The sequence below is a fragment of the Sorex fumeus genome, unplaced genomic scaffold, assembly GCF_029834395.1.
Source record: "Sorex fumeus unplaced genomic scaffold, SorFum_2.1 ptg000022l, whole genome shotgun sequence".
Lineage (NCBI taxonomy): Eukaryota > Metazoa > Chordata > Mammalia > Eulipotyphla > Soricidae > Sorex > Sorex fumeus.
Window position 1 is genome coordinate 4,411,968 of NW_026606079.1, and position 17,078 is coordinate 4,429,045.

Sequence of the window (17,078 nt, forward strand, 5' to 3'; positions counted from 1 at the left end):
TCATCTCTCCTAACAGTTGCATAGTATTCCATTGTGTAGATACACCAAAGTTTCTTTAACCAGTCATCTTTTCTAGGGTAGTTGGGTTGTTTCCAGATTTTGGCTACTGTGAACAGCTTTGTAATGAACATATAGGTACGGATGCAATTTCTACTGTGCTATTTTTCATCTTTGGGATATATTCCTAGAAGTGGTATTGCAGGGTCATATTGAAGCTCAATTTCTAGATTTTGAAGGACTATCCATATTGTTTTTCAGAAAGGTTGATCCAGTTGGCATTCAACAGGGAACATTCTTTTTTAAAATTAATTAATTAGTGTATTTTTAAAATTTTTTATTAGTGAAACATCATGAGGTACAGTTGTAGACTTACAAAGTTTTGTGATTGGGTTTCAGTTATACAATGATCAAGTACCCATCCCTCCACCAATGCCCATTCTCCACCACCAATGATCCCAGTAGCCCTCGCATCCCCCCATGCCCCCATCTCCCCCCACCTCTGTGGCAGGGCATTCCCTTTTGTTCTCTCTCCTTTTGGGTGCTGTGGTTTGCAAAAGAGGCATTGAGTGGCAATCATGTTCGGTCTATAGTCTACTTTCACCATGCATCTCTCATCAACAGAGAACATTCTTGAATCTATAAAAACTTATTTCCAACCACCAACTTTGACTGTATATTTTATAAAATATTTTTAAAAATTTCAACATATTAAATAAGATGCATTTCCATTTTCAATGCTTCTTGACACATTTTGTAGTTGTCTCACTCTTACAGATGTATACAAAAAATATCCTTGTTTATCATTTGGAATTTATTAGAAAGATGGTAAGAAGTCAATTAGAAATTAATAAAAGTCTAGATTATCATTTTGTGTTTTCTCATTGTTAGTCCTGGATGAAAGAGTTAACTTTTAATTTTGTTCATAATAGCAATTTGGACAGATTCAATGAAATGCTCTCCATGTAAATGTCCCAAGATCATAATCCAGGACCACAAATTGATACCTGAGCACTATAGGTGGAACCAGGACACAGATAGGAAGTAAACACATAGTACTTCAGGTGTGCCCCCCCAAGTCAAGAAAAAATATAGATTTTCCATCACTTGATCATTTGACTTCCGGTTAATTGTCGATTTGCTCGAGCAGGCGCCAGTAACGTCTCCATTTGTCCCTGTCGCATGCTAGTGTAGCCCAATGGCGTCTGTTCGTTCTAGGAACACGAAGAGCCTCAAACCGCTCGTTCATGATCTTGATGAAGAAGGCTGACCATCTGGTAGGTGGGCGGTCACGCGGTCTTTTGACATCCCGTGGAATCCAGTTGGTAACAGCTCTAGTCCAGTGGTCGTTTCTAAATCTCATTACGTGACCAGCCCATCTGATTTTTGGCACCTTGGCAAACGAAACAGCGTCCCTGATTCTTGATCGTCGACGGAGGTCGGAACTCTGGATTCTTTCTCTCATTTGAGTGAAACGTGATATTCCAAGCATAGCTCTTTCAATATAGATTTTCTATATTTGGAAAATATTATTTTTACATAATGACTAGATATACATCATTTTAAGAAAATTAAACTTACTTATTTTGAATTGAACCGTGAGATACACAATTACAAAGTTGTTCATGACTAAATTTCAAACATATAATGTTCCAAGACCCGTCCCTTCACCAGCATACATTTACCACCACCAATGTGCCAAGTTTTTCTCTTGCCCTTCCTCACCCAAGCTGCCTCTATGGCAGGCAGGCACTATTCTTCTCTCTCTCTCTTTCTCTCTCTCTCTTTCTCTCTCTCTCCATCCCTCTCTCTCTGTCTGTCTGTCTCTCTGTGTCTGGTATGTCTCATTGTGGAATTATTGTTTGCAAGACAGATACTGAAAGGTTATAGGTATATCCCTTTACCTACTTTCAATACTCAGTTCATGCCCAAAGTGATCAATTTCAACTATTGTCATGCTGGTCCGTTCTCTATCCTAACCGCCCTTTGCCCAACACACACTTTTGGCTGGGTTCAAACCGTGTGCCAGTTCTTCTGGCTCCTGTTTTTCCTGGACTTAGATATTAGCTCATACTATTTAAAAGAAAAAACTCAACCTCATTGAGGTTTCTCGAGAGTTCAAGATGCTGCTCTGCCTAGCGTTCATTGATCTAAAGAAGGTTTTTGATACTGTTGAGACTTTGATTCTATTGTCAATTCACACAGAGCACAGTGGGGAGACAGAGAACAGTCTGACACTCTAGAACTGTAAGTAGCACTTCAGTCACTAAGGAGGCCCATCCAGGTGCCTGCTCTGTACAGAGGCAGGAATAGTGCATTGAGAACAACCCTCGAGTTCTGATTTCTGCACTGCCCTGTCACAGGAATCTGTCTACGTCTTTCTGCTCTACCACACTGACTGTCGAGGCTGGCCTTCATGTCGTGCCCCTGCTTCTGTGTTCTGCATTGACCTCAATTGGAACTTTTGCCCATATTGTGCTTATTGTGCCTTCAAGAATTGAAGGGTCGTCCTGATTCATGTATGTTCAATGTTCTCCTAGAGGAGGGAACAAAAACTCTCACATCAGATATGAGCATTTTCCCTGTCATTTGGAAGGTCTTATTCCCTTTTTGGAAATTGACCATTTTAATAGTTTTTGTAACATTTTTCAAAGTGAAGCTATGAATTTTGGATCTGCATAAGAAGAAATGGTTATAGTCCAACCACAGAAGCACCTATATTCCCAGTAATACTGTGGTCTGCATGACTGATAGCCCGTCAGGTAGTCATGCTGTCTGAGGCTTCTCTAGAGTGTGCATTTGTGCATGGATTTATGTCCTCTATATCAATTGAGAGAAAGTGATAAATTATGATTATTTATTCCCAGATTTCAAGGCATGCACAAAATTAATGTCTCACTCAATATCGTATATTTCCCAGGAATATTGGTCAATTGGTGAGGTCAGATCCAGGTAAGCTCAGCTGGGATGTGTGACCCAGGGATGGAAGGAGCAGCTCCTGAGGCCTCGCTCTATATCCTGTCTGCTGGTCCATACTACTGCCAGCCTTCCTGGGCAAACCCCAGACTGTGTGTCTGTGTTTGGGTCACAACCTTCCCCTGAGGTGGGCTTAGGTGTCCCAAGATCAGGACTTCACAGATCCTGAGCATTTACTTACCACCACATAAAGTAGAAATGTCACTATGGTTCCTTTAATATAGGTCATCTCCTCCACTGTCCCTTATCCACGGCTGGATTCGACTCAGAAAAATGGAGATACAAACATGCACAGAGGGGAAGGGCTTCACAGAAACTCCATATGAGGGTCATGCCAATGCTCAAATTTCATTTTAGAGAAAAATATTTTTGCTTAGATACACAATTTTTTTCTTTTTAGGTCACACCCGGTGTTGCACGTGGCTTATTCCTGGCTCATGCACTGTGAAATCACTCCTGGCAGTGCTTTGGGGACCGTATGGGATGCTGGAAATCAAACCCGGTTTGGCCTCATGCAAGGCAAATGCCCTACCCACTGTGCTATTGCTCCAGCCCCTTAGACACAGAATTTAAAATATAATGTGTGACAATAGTAGTCTGCCATTTGTAGATCTACAGTTCATGAATGCGCAGTGATATCAGTCTAAACTTTTATATGGTTCTTCATGTGCCATTGGGGGCTATCCACTGGAAAATTCTAGAAGAAAATACGAGTGACACCAGGTATTCTAGAGAGAAGCCATCTTCCTCTGGGCTGTTGCTGAAGGACAGAGAGAGGTCCTGAGCGTTTCCCTCAGATGAAACCCGGCCCTCTGAGCCCCGTTCTGTGTCTCAGACTCTGACGCTCTGAGGAGGAAGTCCGGAGTATCCGCGTCCCTGTCGTCTCCTCACCCGGCACAGCTGCAACCCCCTCAGGTTTTTGACACACTCAGTATGTGGTTGTCACACTGTGTCTCTCGCACAGTAATACACAGCTGTGTCCTCAGTGCTCAGCCTGCTCAGTTCCATGTAGGCTGTGTTCTTGGACTTGTCTGCAGTGAGTGTGAGTCTGCCCTGGAACTTTGGGGCGTAGATTGTAACACAACTGTTAGGGTTTATCCATCCCATCCACTCGAGCCTTTGTCCTGGGACCTGCCGCACCCAGTGCATCCAGTAGCTGGTGAAGGTGTATCCGGATGCCTTGCAGGAGATCTTCACTGATGTGCCAGGTTTTCCCATCTCAGCCCCTGACTGCACCAGCTGCACCTGGGAGTTCACAACTGTGGACAGCAGACAGGAGTGGGTGGACTCCACTTGACTGGCCCCGTTCCCTCAGCCCAAGACATAGCGACGCTTACCTGCAGCCACTGCCACCAGAAAGAGAATTCTCCAGGTCCAGTCCATGGTGGGGAACGTGCACTCAGGTGCTTCTGAAGGTGTGAGTGTGCCTGCTGTGTGAGGCTGTCAGGACTCAGACACATCTGTATTTAACTCAGTGTCCCTTGTGTAATTTGCATATTCATGAGGAAGTAGAACTCATAGCTGAAGGCCTGGTTCAACGTGAGAAGGGGCTGGTGGAAGTCACCGGGTCCATCCTCAAGGGGAGTGAAGAGGTCCACGGTCTGATCCTTCTTTGGGGAGATGAGATCCTACCCTTTCCCAGGACTCTGTGCACACAGAGCTCCGCCTCCGGAGGCCAAGCCCTTTTAGGACCTTCCATTCAGGGCCTCCCCCCCCCCCCAACGTCTGTATGGCCTGAAAACATCTGGACACTCCTGGGCTTTGAGGTTATTTCTGGAATCCTTTCTCTCTGTGACCTTCTCTCCCCAAGGGATACTTTCCAAGGGAAAACTCCCCAAGGTATACTACAATGAGACTACAGAACCATCTTTATGCCCCAGTGGTTTCCATTGGCGATATTAAGAAGTGCAGAAACACCACCTGTATACAAATTTTACTGCCTTATGATATGATAAATGTTCCTCCCCAAACATAAGTATGCACAATTTCTTCGGGTGACCTATACTTAATTTAATTTTGGTTATTTCAAGAAAGCAAAATTTAATTTTGGAGTTTTAAAATTTTATTATTTTTTAAATTAAATCACCATGAGATACACCATTAAAAAGCTGTTCATGATTAGACTTCAGTCATACAGTATTCGTGTTTCTGAGGAGAAGCGCCTTAAGCCTGCAATTATGTGCTCTTGGGACTTGGCGTTCCCTGCAGCTGATCCCCACCCTGTACAGAGAGCCTCTGGGATCTCAGCGGCATTAACCTCTTGGCATCTCTATCAGAGGATTGACTCCTGGGCCTTCACTTCAGAAGCTTGTTCACAAATGATATTCTTTTATGCATCTCGTTTGGGTTTTGAGCCATACCCGGAAGTTCTGAGGGCTTACTCCTTTCTCTTTGCTCAGAATCCCTCAAGTAGATGCATCCTAGTAAAATATTGTCAAATAAAATAGTTATGTTGTCATATTTATGTTGCCAAGGCGTCAAAAATCAGATGGGCTGGTCACGTAATGAGATTTAGAGACGACCGCTGGACTAGAGCCATTACTGACTGGATTCCATGGGGCATCAAAAGACCGCGTGGCTGCCCACCTACCAGATGGTCAGACTTCTTCATCAAGATCATGAACGATAGGTTTAAGGCTCTTCGTGTTCCTAGAACGAAAAGATGCCACTGGGCTACACTAGCATGCGACAGAGACAAATGGAGACATTACTGGTGCCCGCACGAGCAAATAGACGATTAACTGGAAGTCATGTGATCAAGTGATCAAATAGTTATATACATATAAAAATTGTAGGAGACACTGAGTGTTCTTTGCTGAAATTATGTAAAAATGATACACTGAATAATTCAGTAAAATAAAAATAATATAAACCATCAAACTAAGAGTATTTAAGTATTACATAAAGATTTTTAACACAAATTTTATATTAAATCCGCTGTTAATGAAGACCTTAAGAATGAGGCAAGAGTGTAACACAGCTGCCAACAAGTTTATTCTATAGCTGTATTAGTGGAACAAATATAAACAAAAAAGAAATGACTAGAATACGATTAATAAAGCTTTATAACTTATATGTTTTGATCTCTGATTTTTTCAGTGACATAGAATAGTATTATTTAAAGAAAATTACTTAGAGAAATGCAAGGGTAGAGAAAAAGAGAGTACATGGGCTTCTCCAACTGGGGAAAGTCATTGAGTTCTGATTTCTGGTCAGACATGCTGGAAGTCTAGAAAACGTCTTTCTACCCAGCACAAGTGAAAATCTGAACAAGTAAAACTCGGAGATTCACTTTCTATTTTTTAGTGAATACCAGGAAAAGAGAGATGGAGAGAGAAGTAAAATAATATTATCTAAAGAAATTTGCTTAGAGAAATTCAAGGTTTATGTTTGTGTGTCAGAGAGAGAGAAAGAGAGAGAAAGACAGGGACAGTGAGACAGACATACACAGAGAGAAAGAGAGATGGCATAAGATTAACAGAAAAGTTAAAGACAGCCTGCCCACACACAAAATCTGTTCATCTTCATGTGAGTCATCTTTCTCCTTTATTGATCCCTAGTATCATATATGGGCTCTCTCTCTCTCTCTCTCTCTCTCTCTCTCTCTCTCTCTCTCTCTCTCTGGTCTATGAATTGTAATACAGACACTGAAAGGTTATCATGCATATCCCTTTAGCTACTTTCAACACTCAGTTCTTGTCCAGAGTGATCATATCTAACTCTTCCTATCATACTGATCCTTCTCTGTCCTTTGCCCTACACACAACACTTGTAACAAGCTTCCATCCTTTGACCAGTCCTTCTGGCCCCAGTGTTTTCTAGCCTCTTATTAATTTTATAAAAAAAAGTTTAAATCCCACATAAGAGTGCAATTATTCTATATCTTTTCCTATCTGTCTGACTCATTTCACTCTGCCTGATACTTCCCATGTCCTTCCATTTATAAATAAATTTCATAACTTCATTTTTCTCGTGGCTACATAGTATTCAATTGTGTAGATGAACTCTATTTCATCCAGTTTTCTGTTCTAAGACTCTCAGTGATTGTTTTAGATTTGGTAATTGTGAATAAAATATTGTGATACAGTATTATAGGCATGCAAATATATTTTCAAATTAGAGTTTTGGATACTTTGGGGTTAAAGACTATAGTGAAATTTCTGGGTCATACAGAAACTTAATTCTTAGTATATTGGGCAATATCCTATTTTTTTCCAAATAGGTCAATCCCATTGCTGTTCCCACCAGCAGATAATGAGGATTGCCTTTCCCCCACATCTATGCTAACACAGAACGTTTTGGTTCTTTGTGATGTGTGCCCTTCTCCCTGGTATAAGCTAATATTTCATTATTGTTTTGATTTGCATGTTTCTGATAAGTGACGGGGAAAATTTGTTCATACATTTTTCTGCCTCCAAGTCTACTTTAAGATGTATCTGTTTAAAATCCCAAATTTAGATGAGGTTTATTTTTTTGTTATTAGGTTTTACAAGAGCTTTATATATGTTTTATTAATCTTACATCAGACAAGCGGGCCCAGTAACGTCTCCATTGGAGACTTTGTTGTTACTGTGTCTGGCATATCAAATACTCTCGGTAGCTTGCTGGGCTCTCCGAGAGGGGCGGAGGAATCGAACTCGGGTCCGCTCGAGCAAATCGACGATCAACGGGAGGGCCTTTACCTTTACCTTTACCTTTTACATCAGACAAGAGGTGGGCAGATATTTTTCCCCAGTTTTTTGGTCGTTTTTTGATTCTGATCAACATTTCATTGACATTTATTGGGCCATTTAAAACAGATAGACTAACAACAAAAAGCATGAAATGGGTGAAAACTTTAGCTCCACGTTGATACCAAAATAATTAGTTTATAAGAGGGAGATTTAAAAAAGAAGGCAGAGAATCATGTGTTTGAACTAAGCTGAGATTAACCATTTGCTGGTGACACAAAACGTTTGTCATAGGCTGACCACAATCACAAACACAGTCACCGTCAATGTTGAGTGTACAAACAGCCAAGAGAGTCGGTGAGTCCTCAGGTGGAATTGTGATCAATGTGAGTGGATCATTGCAGGTTCAGAGTCGGGACACACCTCACGTGTGTTCACAGCGCAGGGCCTCACTCAGCCTCTGTGGACACAGCAAGGTCCTAGGATGTGGGTTCTCCTACTACAAGCAACAGGTGAAACAAGATCGACTCTGAACTCACTCCCCACTGCCTTCTCAGAGAGTCACAAGGGTCAGCACTTCTCCATCAAACAAGATGAGTCTAGGGTACTTTATGTGTCTCTTGGAAACCCAAAAGCAGCAACTAGTGGAGATGATCATAGTCGTGTTCATGGCAGCACCAAGTATGGTAGCCAAGATGCAAACACAACACACAATCGCAGTGTTCAGTTCTGTCTGTGACTCCTCATTCAGTTGTGGAGTTCGTCCTTTCTCTCCTTCAGTTCTGTTCAAAGAACAGTGATCGTTGTTTCCTTCCTTCACTCCCTGAGATTCCCGAGTCTCCCTGTCAGTGTTTCCTTCAAGTCAGAGAGCACTGAGAGTATTGTTGCTCTCTGCACACCCACAGAGCATCGGATGTTCTGATGTTCTTACCTGGATTCAGTCCACATTCATTAAACAATCAAATTATGTTTTCATTGTTCCTGGTGCTCTGTGGGAGCTGAGAATGTAAGTACCTGGTGGTCTGGGCATGGATTGGGTGAAGTTTCTCACTCTATCCAGCTAGGTCTGTGACTCTAGTCACTTCTGGCAGCCACACAGCCTGTGGTGTTTTCTCAGTGGGCCTGGGAGGGCCAGAAGTAGGTTGGCAGGAATAACTGTGGGTTATGGTGCTGACAGAGCCTCACTGAGACCTGTGATATCATCTGGGGAACAGGCTTTAAATGATATCATGAAGCTATAGAAATTAACCTGGTGAGTTTCAGGAATATAAACTCTCAGTCCAATAGTGTCAAATTGAGAGCCCAGAATAAATCCTTAGATCTTTTACGGTGAAATCTTTGGGAAAAAAATCCATCCTATGGAGTAAAGAAAGGAAAATCTTTTCAACAAATAGTGTTGCAAAAACAACACCACATATAAAAATAGCAATAGAAGATAGAATTGATATCTCACACCAGATGCAGAATTTAATGAAAGTGGGGTTATGGTCCATAGCAGAATCTTTAAAATGCACAGAGACAAATCTTGGCTGGTATCTTCATTACACTGATCTTAGAGGGCTCATCTATAATTTCATTCCATTGGAGGAGACAAGAGAAACTAAAATAAATAAATGGAACTAAATCAATTAAAAGATTTTAACAGCCATGTAAATGACATTAAAATTAATGTACTCTACTGACTGGGAGTAACATGTATCCACCAAACATCAAAGCCAACCTAATAACTAAGTATTCATAGCACTCAACAAGCTCAACATCAGAAAAAAATCACCATTAAAATGGTGTGGAAAATAAACAGATACTTTCCTAAAGTAACATTCCTCTGGGCCTTAGGCATATGAAAGGGTGTTAATCAACATTTACTGTAAGTGAAATATTAATATAAAGGGTGAAATATTAATATAAAGGATAATGAAGCTCATCTTTCCTCCTCACTGAGAGTGGCTTATAGCAAATATACTGGAAACAACCAGTGTTGGAACATTGTCAAAGGGAATACTGTTTCCATGTTTGTGAGAATTTATCTATGGAAAACACTATGAGATTTGTCTAAAAAGTGAAAATAGTGATTCTATTTTTGGTACCCTCACACAAGCATAAAACATTAATTTCAGAAAATCTATGTAAACATATGTCCATTGCAACATTTAATATAGTGTCCAGGGATAGAAACAACCCTAATGCTTAATGACAGTTTCATGGATAAGAAGTTGTGGTGTATATACAGAGTGGGAGACTGTGCAGTTATAATAAACGACAAAATATCAGTGTTTTCTGCACCATGGATTGAACTAGAGAATATCAGATTAAATCCCAGGAAGAATTGTCAGGGGGAGAGAGAGTCCGAGTTGGGGTGAGTGTGAACGTGGTTCTAATCTGGGTCCCCCATGCAAATTCAAACAATCTTATTCACCTGTGGTAGACAGAGAACAGAGCGTCAGGATGGACAGGATCCAATGATAATGCCCCCTGCATCCTAACCACACTCTGCGGTTCCCGAGAGGAGTCAGGTGGGGGCTCAGAGAACTGGGAGGAAGAGGCCGAGCACAGGGGCCACAGCAGAGTGTGGGAGTCTGTGGAGATTTGGTGCTGGGAGAAGTGCAGGAAGTTTGTGACCCACCAGCATCAATACTCAGACTATTGTCATCTTGTTTCCTAACTGACAATAAAAAAGATAATGGGATAAATCTCTCGTCTTTGAAAAGGAATGACCTTTATTGGAGGAAAAATCGACCTCACCTTACCTAGCAGGACACAAAAAACTCTAGTGGGTTCTGAGACAAGAAGAGGAATAAACAATTTTGTACTAGAACAGGAAATAATCACTAAAATGGACATATTTGGATTATTAAATGTTTTATATTTAATAAAACATTATTATTATCGCTGGAGCGATAGCACAGCGGGTAGGGCGTTTGCCTTGCACGCAGCCAACATGGCCGACCCGAGTTCGATTCCTCCGCCCCTCTCGGAGAGCCCGGCAAGCTACCGAGAGTATTTGATATGCCAGACACAGTAACAACAAAGTCTCCAATGGAGACGTTACTGGGCCCGCTCGAGCAAATCGATGATCAACGGGAGGGCCTTTACTTTACTTTACTTTACTTTTATATATTTCAAGAAAAGAGAAAGAAAGCACCCTCTTTACAGGACCCTCTCGTTCTGCCCCTGGCCAAAGCCCTGGGGTCCCAGGAGAAGATCACCTCCTGGTGGTCACACACACCTCTGCAGCTCCCCTGTCTCCTTCAGCTGGTTTGTGTCTTGGCTCATAGGGACTTGCCCTCACTGTGTCTCTTGTACAATAATACACTGCTGTGTCCTCAGTTACTGAATTTCTCAGTTTCAGGCAAACTTGGTTCTTGGAGGTGTCCCTTGAAATGCTGACTTGGGACTGAAGATTTGGGTTATAGTATGCGCTTCCATCACTCCATATACCACCAATCCAATCCAGCCCCTTTCCTGGGACCTGGCAGACCGAGTAGACAGCATAGCTGGTTAGAGAATCCAGAGACCGAGCAGGTGAGGGACAGCACTGCGAGGGCGTCACCAGGCTTGGTCCCGACTCCTGCAGCTGTACCTGGGACAGGATACCTGGGGACAGAGACCCACAGTGAGTCACGGGCTCAGAGGACCCATACCCACCTTGAAGCCTCTGTCCAGGGGATACTCACATCCGGGAGCTGCCCCAGAAAGAGGAGGAACCAGCGCTGGTGCACTTTCCTGCCCTCGAGGTTCATGATCTCAGACAACTTGTCAAGGGGAGAGAGATTCCGAGTTCTGGTGTGAACATGGTTTTAATCCTGGGTCCCCATGCAAATCCCATGCAGATTTTCATGGGGGAGCCTAAGTAGAGAAAGAAGGAGACCTGGGGGAGGCTGGAGTGTGGGATCCCCCTGGGAGGAGATTCTGCCTGTTGCCCAGAGTACTCAGGCCTCTCCCTGGGGCCCTGTCAGAGCCAGGCCTCTTCCTCCAGCACAGGAAAGGAGCTGAGGAGCTCTCAGGAAACAGGAATTGCTGAGGGGGAAACGGCAGCTGGGGAGGAGTGTCCCCATGTCTCAGGTCCCTGATGACCAAACTCAGCTCCCCCCTTCCCCCCAGGGCTTCTACCCTAAAGACAGTCCCCTGACCCTCCATTACCCTGTGAATTTGCATTTATTGTTCCTCTGTTACCTCAAAATTTGGGGGAAACAGTCATTGTCGTTTCTTCAGGCAGTTCAGACAGACCTAGGTCCAATCCTTGGTCTATAAAGTCACAGTAGTTTATTCACTTACTCACCTTTGATGAAAATTTTTCACTTATAGCTGCTTCCCTTTGAAACATACAAGGTGCTTATGGGGAGGATTTGTGCATTCTCTCTGGTGATGAGTCTGTGTTGGGACAAGGAAGAGCTTCTTCCTAGATTACCTTCTTCGGGTGTGCTTGGCCAGTCCAGGAGCACCTGAACCTGCTCTTCCCTGTGTATAAATCCCCACCCAGAAACTCAGAACCCTGTTCTTGGAGGTATTCACGGAGGAATTGTATCAGTTCTTGAAAGGGTTCTTGGGGTGTGTGTGTGTGTGTGTGTGTCTGTTGGAGGGGTTTGTGGGTGGAGGCTCAGGACACAAACTGTTGAAACAAAATACTGCTTCTGATTATGAGATACATACATTTGACTAAGGTTCAAGTGTCATAAGCAGACAGTGTGTGGCCCTACACACTCCACACCAATGAATGGAGTCCTTTAAGTGTGCTGTGTCCAATAAGTTTACCCCTAATTCCACAGAGAGCCAGAGGACTGAGATAATTATTCATTACCAGAAAATACACTCTAAAATTTTGGGGGGTTGGTCTTATTGTTAGTTTTGTGGGTGGATTACCATGACTTGCAGCATTGTTCATGAGTAAATTACATGCCTATATGTTCCAAGAATAATCTCTTCACTCGTATCCACTTCCACACACCAATGTCTTCAGACACTCAAACCCTGCCTCAGTGCCAGGAAGTTATTTTCCTTTTAGGCATTTTTGGGTTAAGTCTTGCCATCATACATAATCCCACACTTTTTTTTTTATTAAACACAGTGAGAAACCCAGTTACAAAGTTGTTCAAGTTGTTCATGATTGGGTTTCAGTCATATCATGGTCCACAGCTGTTCCCACCACCAGTGTGCCCAGTTTTCCTCCTCCCCCAGCTCCCTGCCTGCTTCTCTAGTAGGTTTTTATCTCTCTCTCTGTCTCTCTCTCTGTGTCTTTTATTTTGCAATACAGATCTTATCAAATGCTTTCTCTGCATTCATTGATATGATCATATGCTTTTACTTTATAGTTTTTTCATGTGGTACATTATTTTTATTGAGTTGTGAATGCTGAATCATTGTTGCATTCCACGATGGATTGTACTTGGTCATGGTGTATGACCTCTGGTGAGTGCTTGGATTTGCTTTGCTAAAATTTTGTTGAGAATCATTACATCTGTGTTCATCAGGGATCTCAGTGTGTAATTTGTGTGTGTGTGTGTTTGCTATCTGCTTTTGATATTAGGATATTTGCCATATAGGATCTGTAAGGGAGTTTTTCTGTTTATTCAATTTCTTGGAAAACCTTGAAAAAAATTTGAAAGAATTCACCAGTGAATGCATCTGGGCCTGGATTTTTGTTTTGTGGAAAACTTATAATTACCATTTCAATTTCCTCAATAGTGACAAATCTGTTCATGCATTCCAAATCTTCTTGTTTCAGCCTTGTTAGGTTATCAAGAAAGTATCCATTTCTTCTAGGCACACTTGTTCTGTGGCATAAAGATTCTCAAAGTAATGTCTGATGTTCCTCTGAATTTCTGTGGTTTCTTTTGTGATGGCCCCTCTTTCGTTTCTGATTCAGTTTATTAGGCTTCTCTCTCTTTGTGAATCTTGCTAGTGATTTATTGATCTTGTTTATTTTTTCAAAGAACTAGTTTTTATGTTCATTGATGTTTTGGATTGTTTTGGGGATTCCAACTCATTAATTTTGCCCTACGTTTTATTGTTTTCATCCTTGTGCCTGGATTGGGGGTTTGGGCTTTTTTCTTGGTTATTTCCCAAGATCTAAAGTTGTGGTATTAAATTATTTATGTGGGCCCTTTCCTCCTTCCTGATGTATGCTTGCAGAGCTATAAATTTTTCTTTTAACACTTTTACTGTGTCCCACAAGTGTTGATAACTCGTATTCTCATTTTCATTTGTTTCCAGGAATCTGTAGACTTGCACTTTGATTTCCTCTCTATTCCACTGATTGTTTAGTAGTGAGCTGTTCAGTTTCCAGGTGGTTGACTTGATTCTCCATTTCTCTGTGCAATTTACTTTTATTTTATGGTCTAAAAGATTGTTGATGCAATTTCTATCCTCTTAATTTTGTGGAGATATGTTGTGTGTCCCAGCATGTGGTTTACCTGAAAAATGTCCCATGCACACTGGAAAAGAAATGTATATTTGGCTTTGGGGGGATGAAAAAGCCTATGTATATATACTAGTAGCTTCTCTTCCATTTCTTCCTTTAAAGCAAGTGTTTTCTTGCTGGTTTAGTATAGTTGATCAATCAAGGAGTGACAAAGTATCAATGAAGTCTCCAACTACTATTGTGTGGCTGCTAATGTCCTGCTTTAAGGGCATCAGCAATTGTCTTATATATTTTGCTAGTCGCCATTGCGTGCATATATGTTTAGGAGGGTAATTTCTTCTTGATGTACATATCACTTGATTATTAAGAAATGACCTTCACTGTCTCATAACTTTTCTAAGCCTGAAATCTATGCCGTCAGAAATATGGCCACCCCAGCCTTTTTAGATATGTTCTTTGCTTAAAGAATTATTTTCCAGCCTTTGACTCTGAGTCTGATTTTTGCTCTGACTATTTAAATGTATTTTGTTCAGGCAGTTGAATGTTAGATTCAATTATTCCATTTATGTTGCCACACTGTGCCTTGTAATAGGTGCATTTAGACCATTGATTTTGAGAAAGACTACAGTCTTGAGGTTTTGCCCTATCTTTCTTTAGAGGATTATTGTGTTTGCCTCCTCTTACAGTAGCTTCTTCAGTTTTTCTTTCAATATTGGTTTTTATATTCAATATTTTTTAATCCATGCTTAAGACCATTCTCCACAAGTTCAGACAAGCCTCACGCATGAAGGAACTGGCAGAGGAACCCAGGCATGCGGGACTCGGGGCTGAGTTCTCCAAGCATGCTCGGATCAGGACTGTGTCTCCTCCACCCAGATTCCCCGTCTTCCAGTAGGTAGGCGTTACACTCACTAACTGCCCCTTGCGCCGTGTTATCTCATCAACAGCCAAGACCCAGAGACTATAAAACCCAGCTCCCAAAAGCGAACAACACAGAGTCTCCTGCCCCTGTGCCTGGCTGTCCTCTCCTGGGCCCCTTGGAGGGGGCGGGTTGAGTTTCCCTCCCCATCCCGGGCAGAACCCCGGCAGCCAAAGACCTCCAGAACCAGGCACAGCCATGCTTAAGACCACTCTTCACACATTTGGATGAGCCTCACACATGAAGGAACTGGCAGAGGAACCCAAGCATGCAGGACCAGAGCCTGAGATCTCCAAGCCTGCTCAGATCGGGACTGGGCTTCCTCCACACAGATCCCCCATGTTCCAGTAGGTAGGCGTTACACTCACTAACTGCCCCAGCACTGTGTTATTCCATCAGTGGCCAAGACCCAGAGACTATGAAACACAGCTTCCGGAAGCATGCGGCTGCATTCTTGGCCGCACGACCTCTTCTATTATCTAGTTCTTACTCTTGGAGAACCTGGCAGGCTATGTTACTGGTGCCTGCTTGAGGAAATGTTACTGGTGAAGGAGATGTTACTGGTACCTGCTTGAAGATATCGATGAAAAACAGGATAACAGTGAAACAGTGATACAGTGATTGTTTTTTAATGAAAATCTTAAATATTAATGATATCCAGTTTGAAGAGAAAGGTGTTTTTATATATAATATTTGCCTGGGATGACCCAAGAAATTCAAGCATTATCATTGAGTTAAATTTCATAAACATTTATGAAATGCTAAAACAAAGATACCTACTTTGGATACAGAGATGAAAGGTTAATAAGATATAGTTCCTGTTTTTAAGTGCTGTGTGGAATAACTGGGATGTCTGAGACAGTGCTTTGAATAAGAAATACAGGGAAATTAAATATTTACCTGAGTCAACATTTTTACCTAATTTTAGTCATAGTCCTCTCTGGAGCCTCTTAGGTGTCTATCCAGGCTGAATTTAAGTAGGTCATGGGGCTTCTACGTGACTAATCATCCTTATTTTACTTATTCAAAAAAAGAAAGCACTAGTCCCTTGGGATCTTATGACACTCTTGGGAGAGACAGGATAAGTTAAATTGGCCTAGAGTTTTCAGAATTGAGATATAAAGCATTTCATATCCATGTAGGTTAAATTTTTTGTTTATTTTTGGAGCACACCTAGCTATGCTCAGGCCTTCCTTCCGATGGTGCTCATGTTCACTTCTGGCAGTGCTCCGGGGACCATATGGCGTGCTCAGGATTGAACCTGGTCAAGTGTGTGCCAGGCAAGCGCCTTACCTGCTGTCCTGTCTCTCTGGCCCTAGGCAGATATATTTGCCAAGTGTTTTGTATGTTGGAAGAAAGGGCAGTGCTAACTCCACAGTGGGGAGTTTAGAATAGGGGTAGGTGCAGAATGTGAGCTCTGATAACAGATTTTAATAAGGTTTGAAGTAAATCTTTAGAGCCTTAACATCTTCGTGCTTAAGTTTCATCATGTATAAAACAATAATAGTTCCACCAGCCGTGCCATTCTAGGTCACGCTGAAATGAAGTATGTCAGGATACTTATGTTTGGGACAATGCATGGCATTCACTCATAGTGTGTGGCTTATTATCAGATTTTGCTATGATTAATGATGGTGGCACCACGAGGAACTGCTTTTCTCTGTGTTTGCTTTATCCCTAAAATTCTCTCTTTCATTTTCCCTATTTAGCTACCCTTTTGGTACTCTCTATTCTGTTAAATTAAGTTTTATTTGGAAATATGTTAAAACATTAAGTAACATAAAATAACTCTTCGTAAGAAAAGCACAAAATTAAATTTTCAAAGGTGCTGCCATTTATTTGTTGCTTATAAGGCAGGAACTAATCAATTCTGTTTTATTGGTTTTCATCAAATTATGCATGCATACATGTCACTGTCACTGTCCTCCCAGTGTTCATCGATGTGCTTGAGCGGACCCAGTAACGTCTCCATTGGAGACTTTGTTGTTACTGTGTTTGGCATACCGAATACATCATGGGTAGCTTGCCAGGCTCTGCCGTGCCAGCAAGATACTCTCGGTAGCTTGCCGGGCTCTCCGAGAGGGGTGGAGGAATCGAACTCGGGTCGGCCATGTTGGCTGTGTGCAAGGCAAATGCCCTACCATTGTGCTATTGCTGA

General features: G+C 42.0%; 1 gene segment (V, D, J or C); it reads right to left on the bottom strand.

The window, feature by feature from the left end:
* Window positions 1-3,915: 3,915 nt before the first annotated feature.
* Window positions 3,916-4,356, bottom strand: LOC130023150 (immunoglobulin heavy variable 1-3-like). The segment is given in 2 exon segments: window positions 3,916-4,232; window positions 4,311-4,356. Coding segments are annotated over 2 exon segments (363 nt in total).
* Between the last annotated feature and the right edge of the window lie 12,722 nt (window positions 4,357-17,078).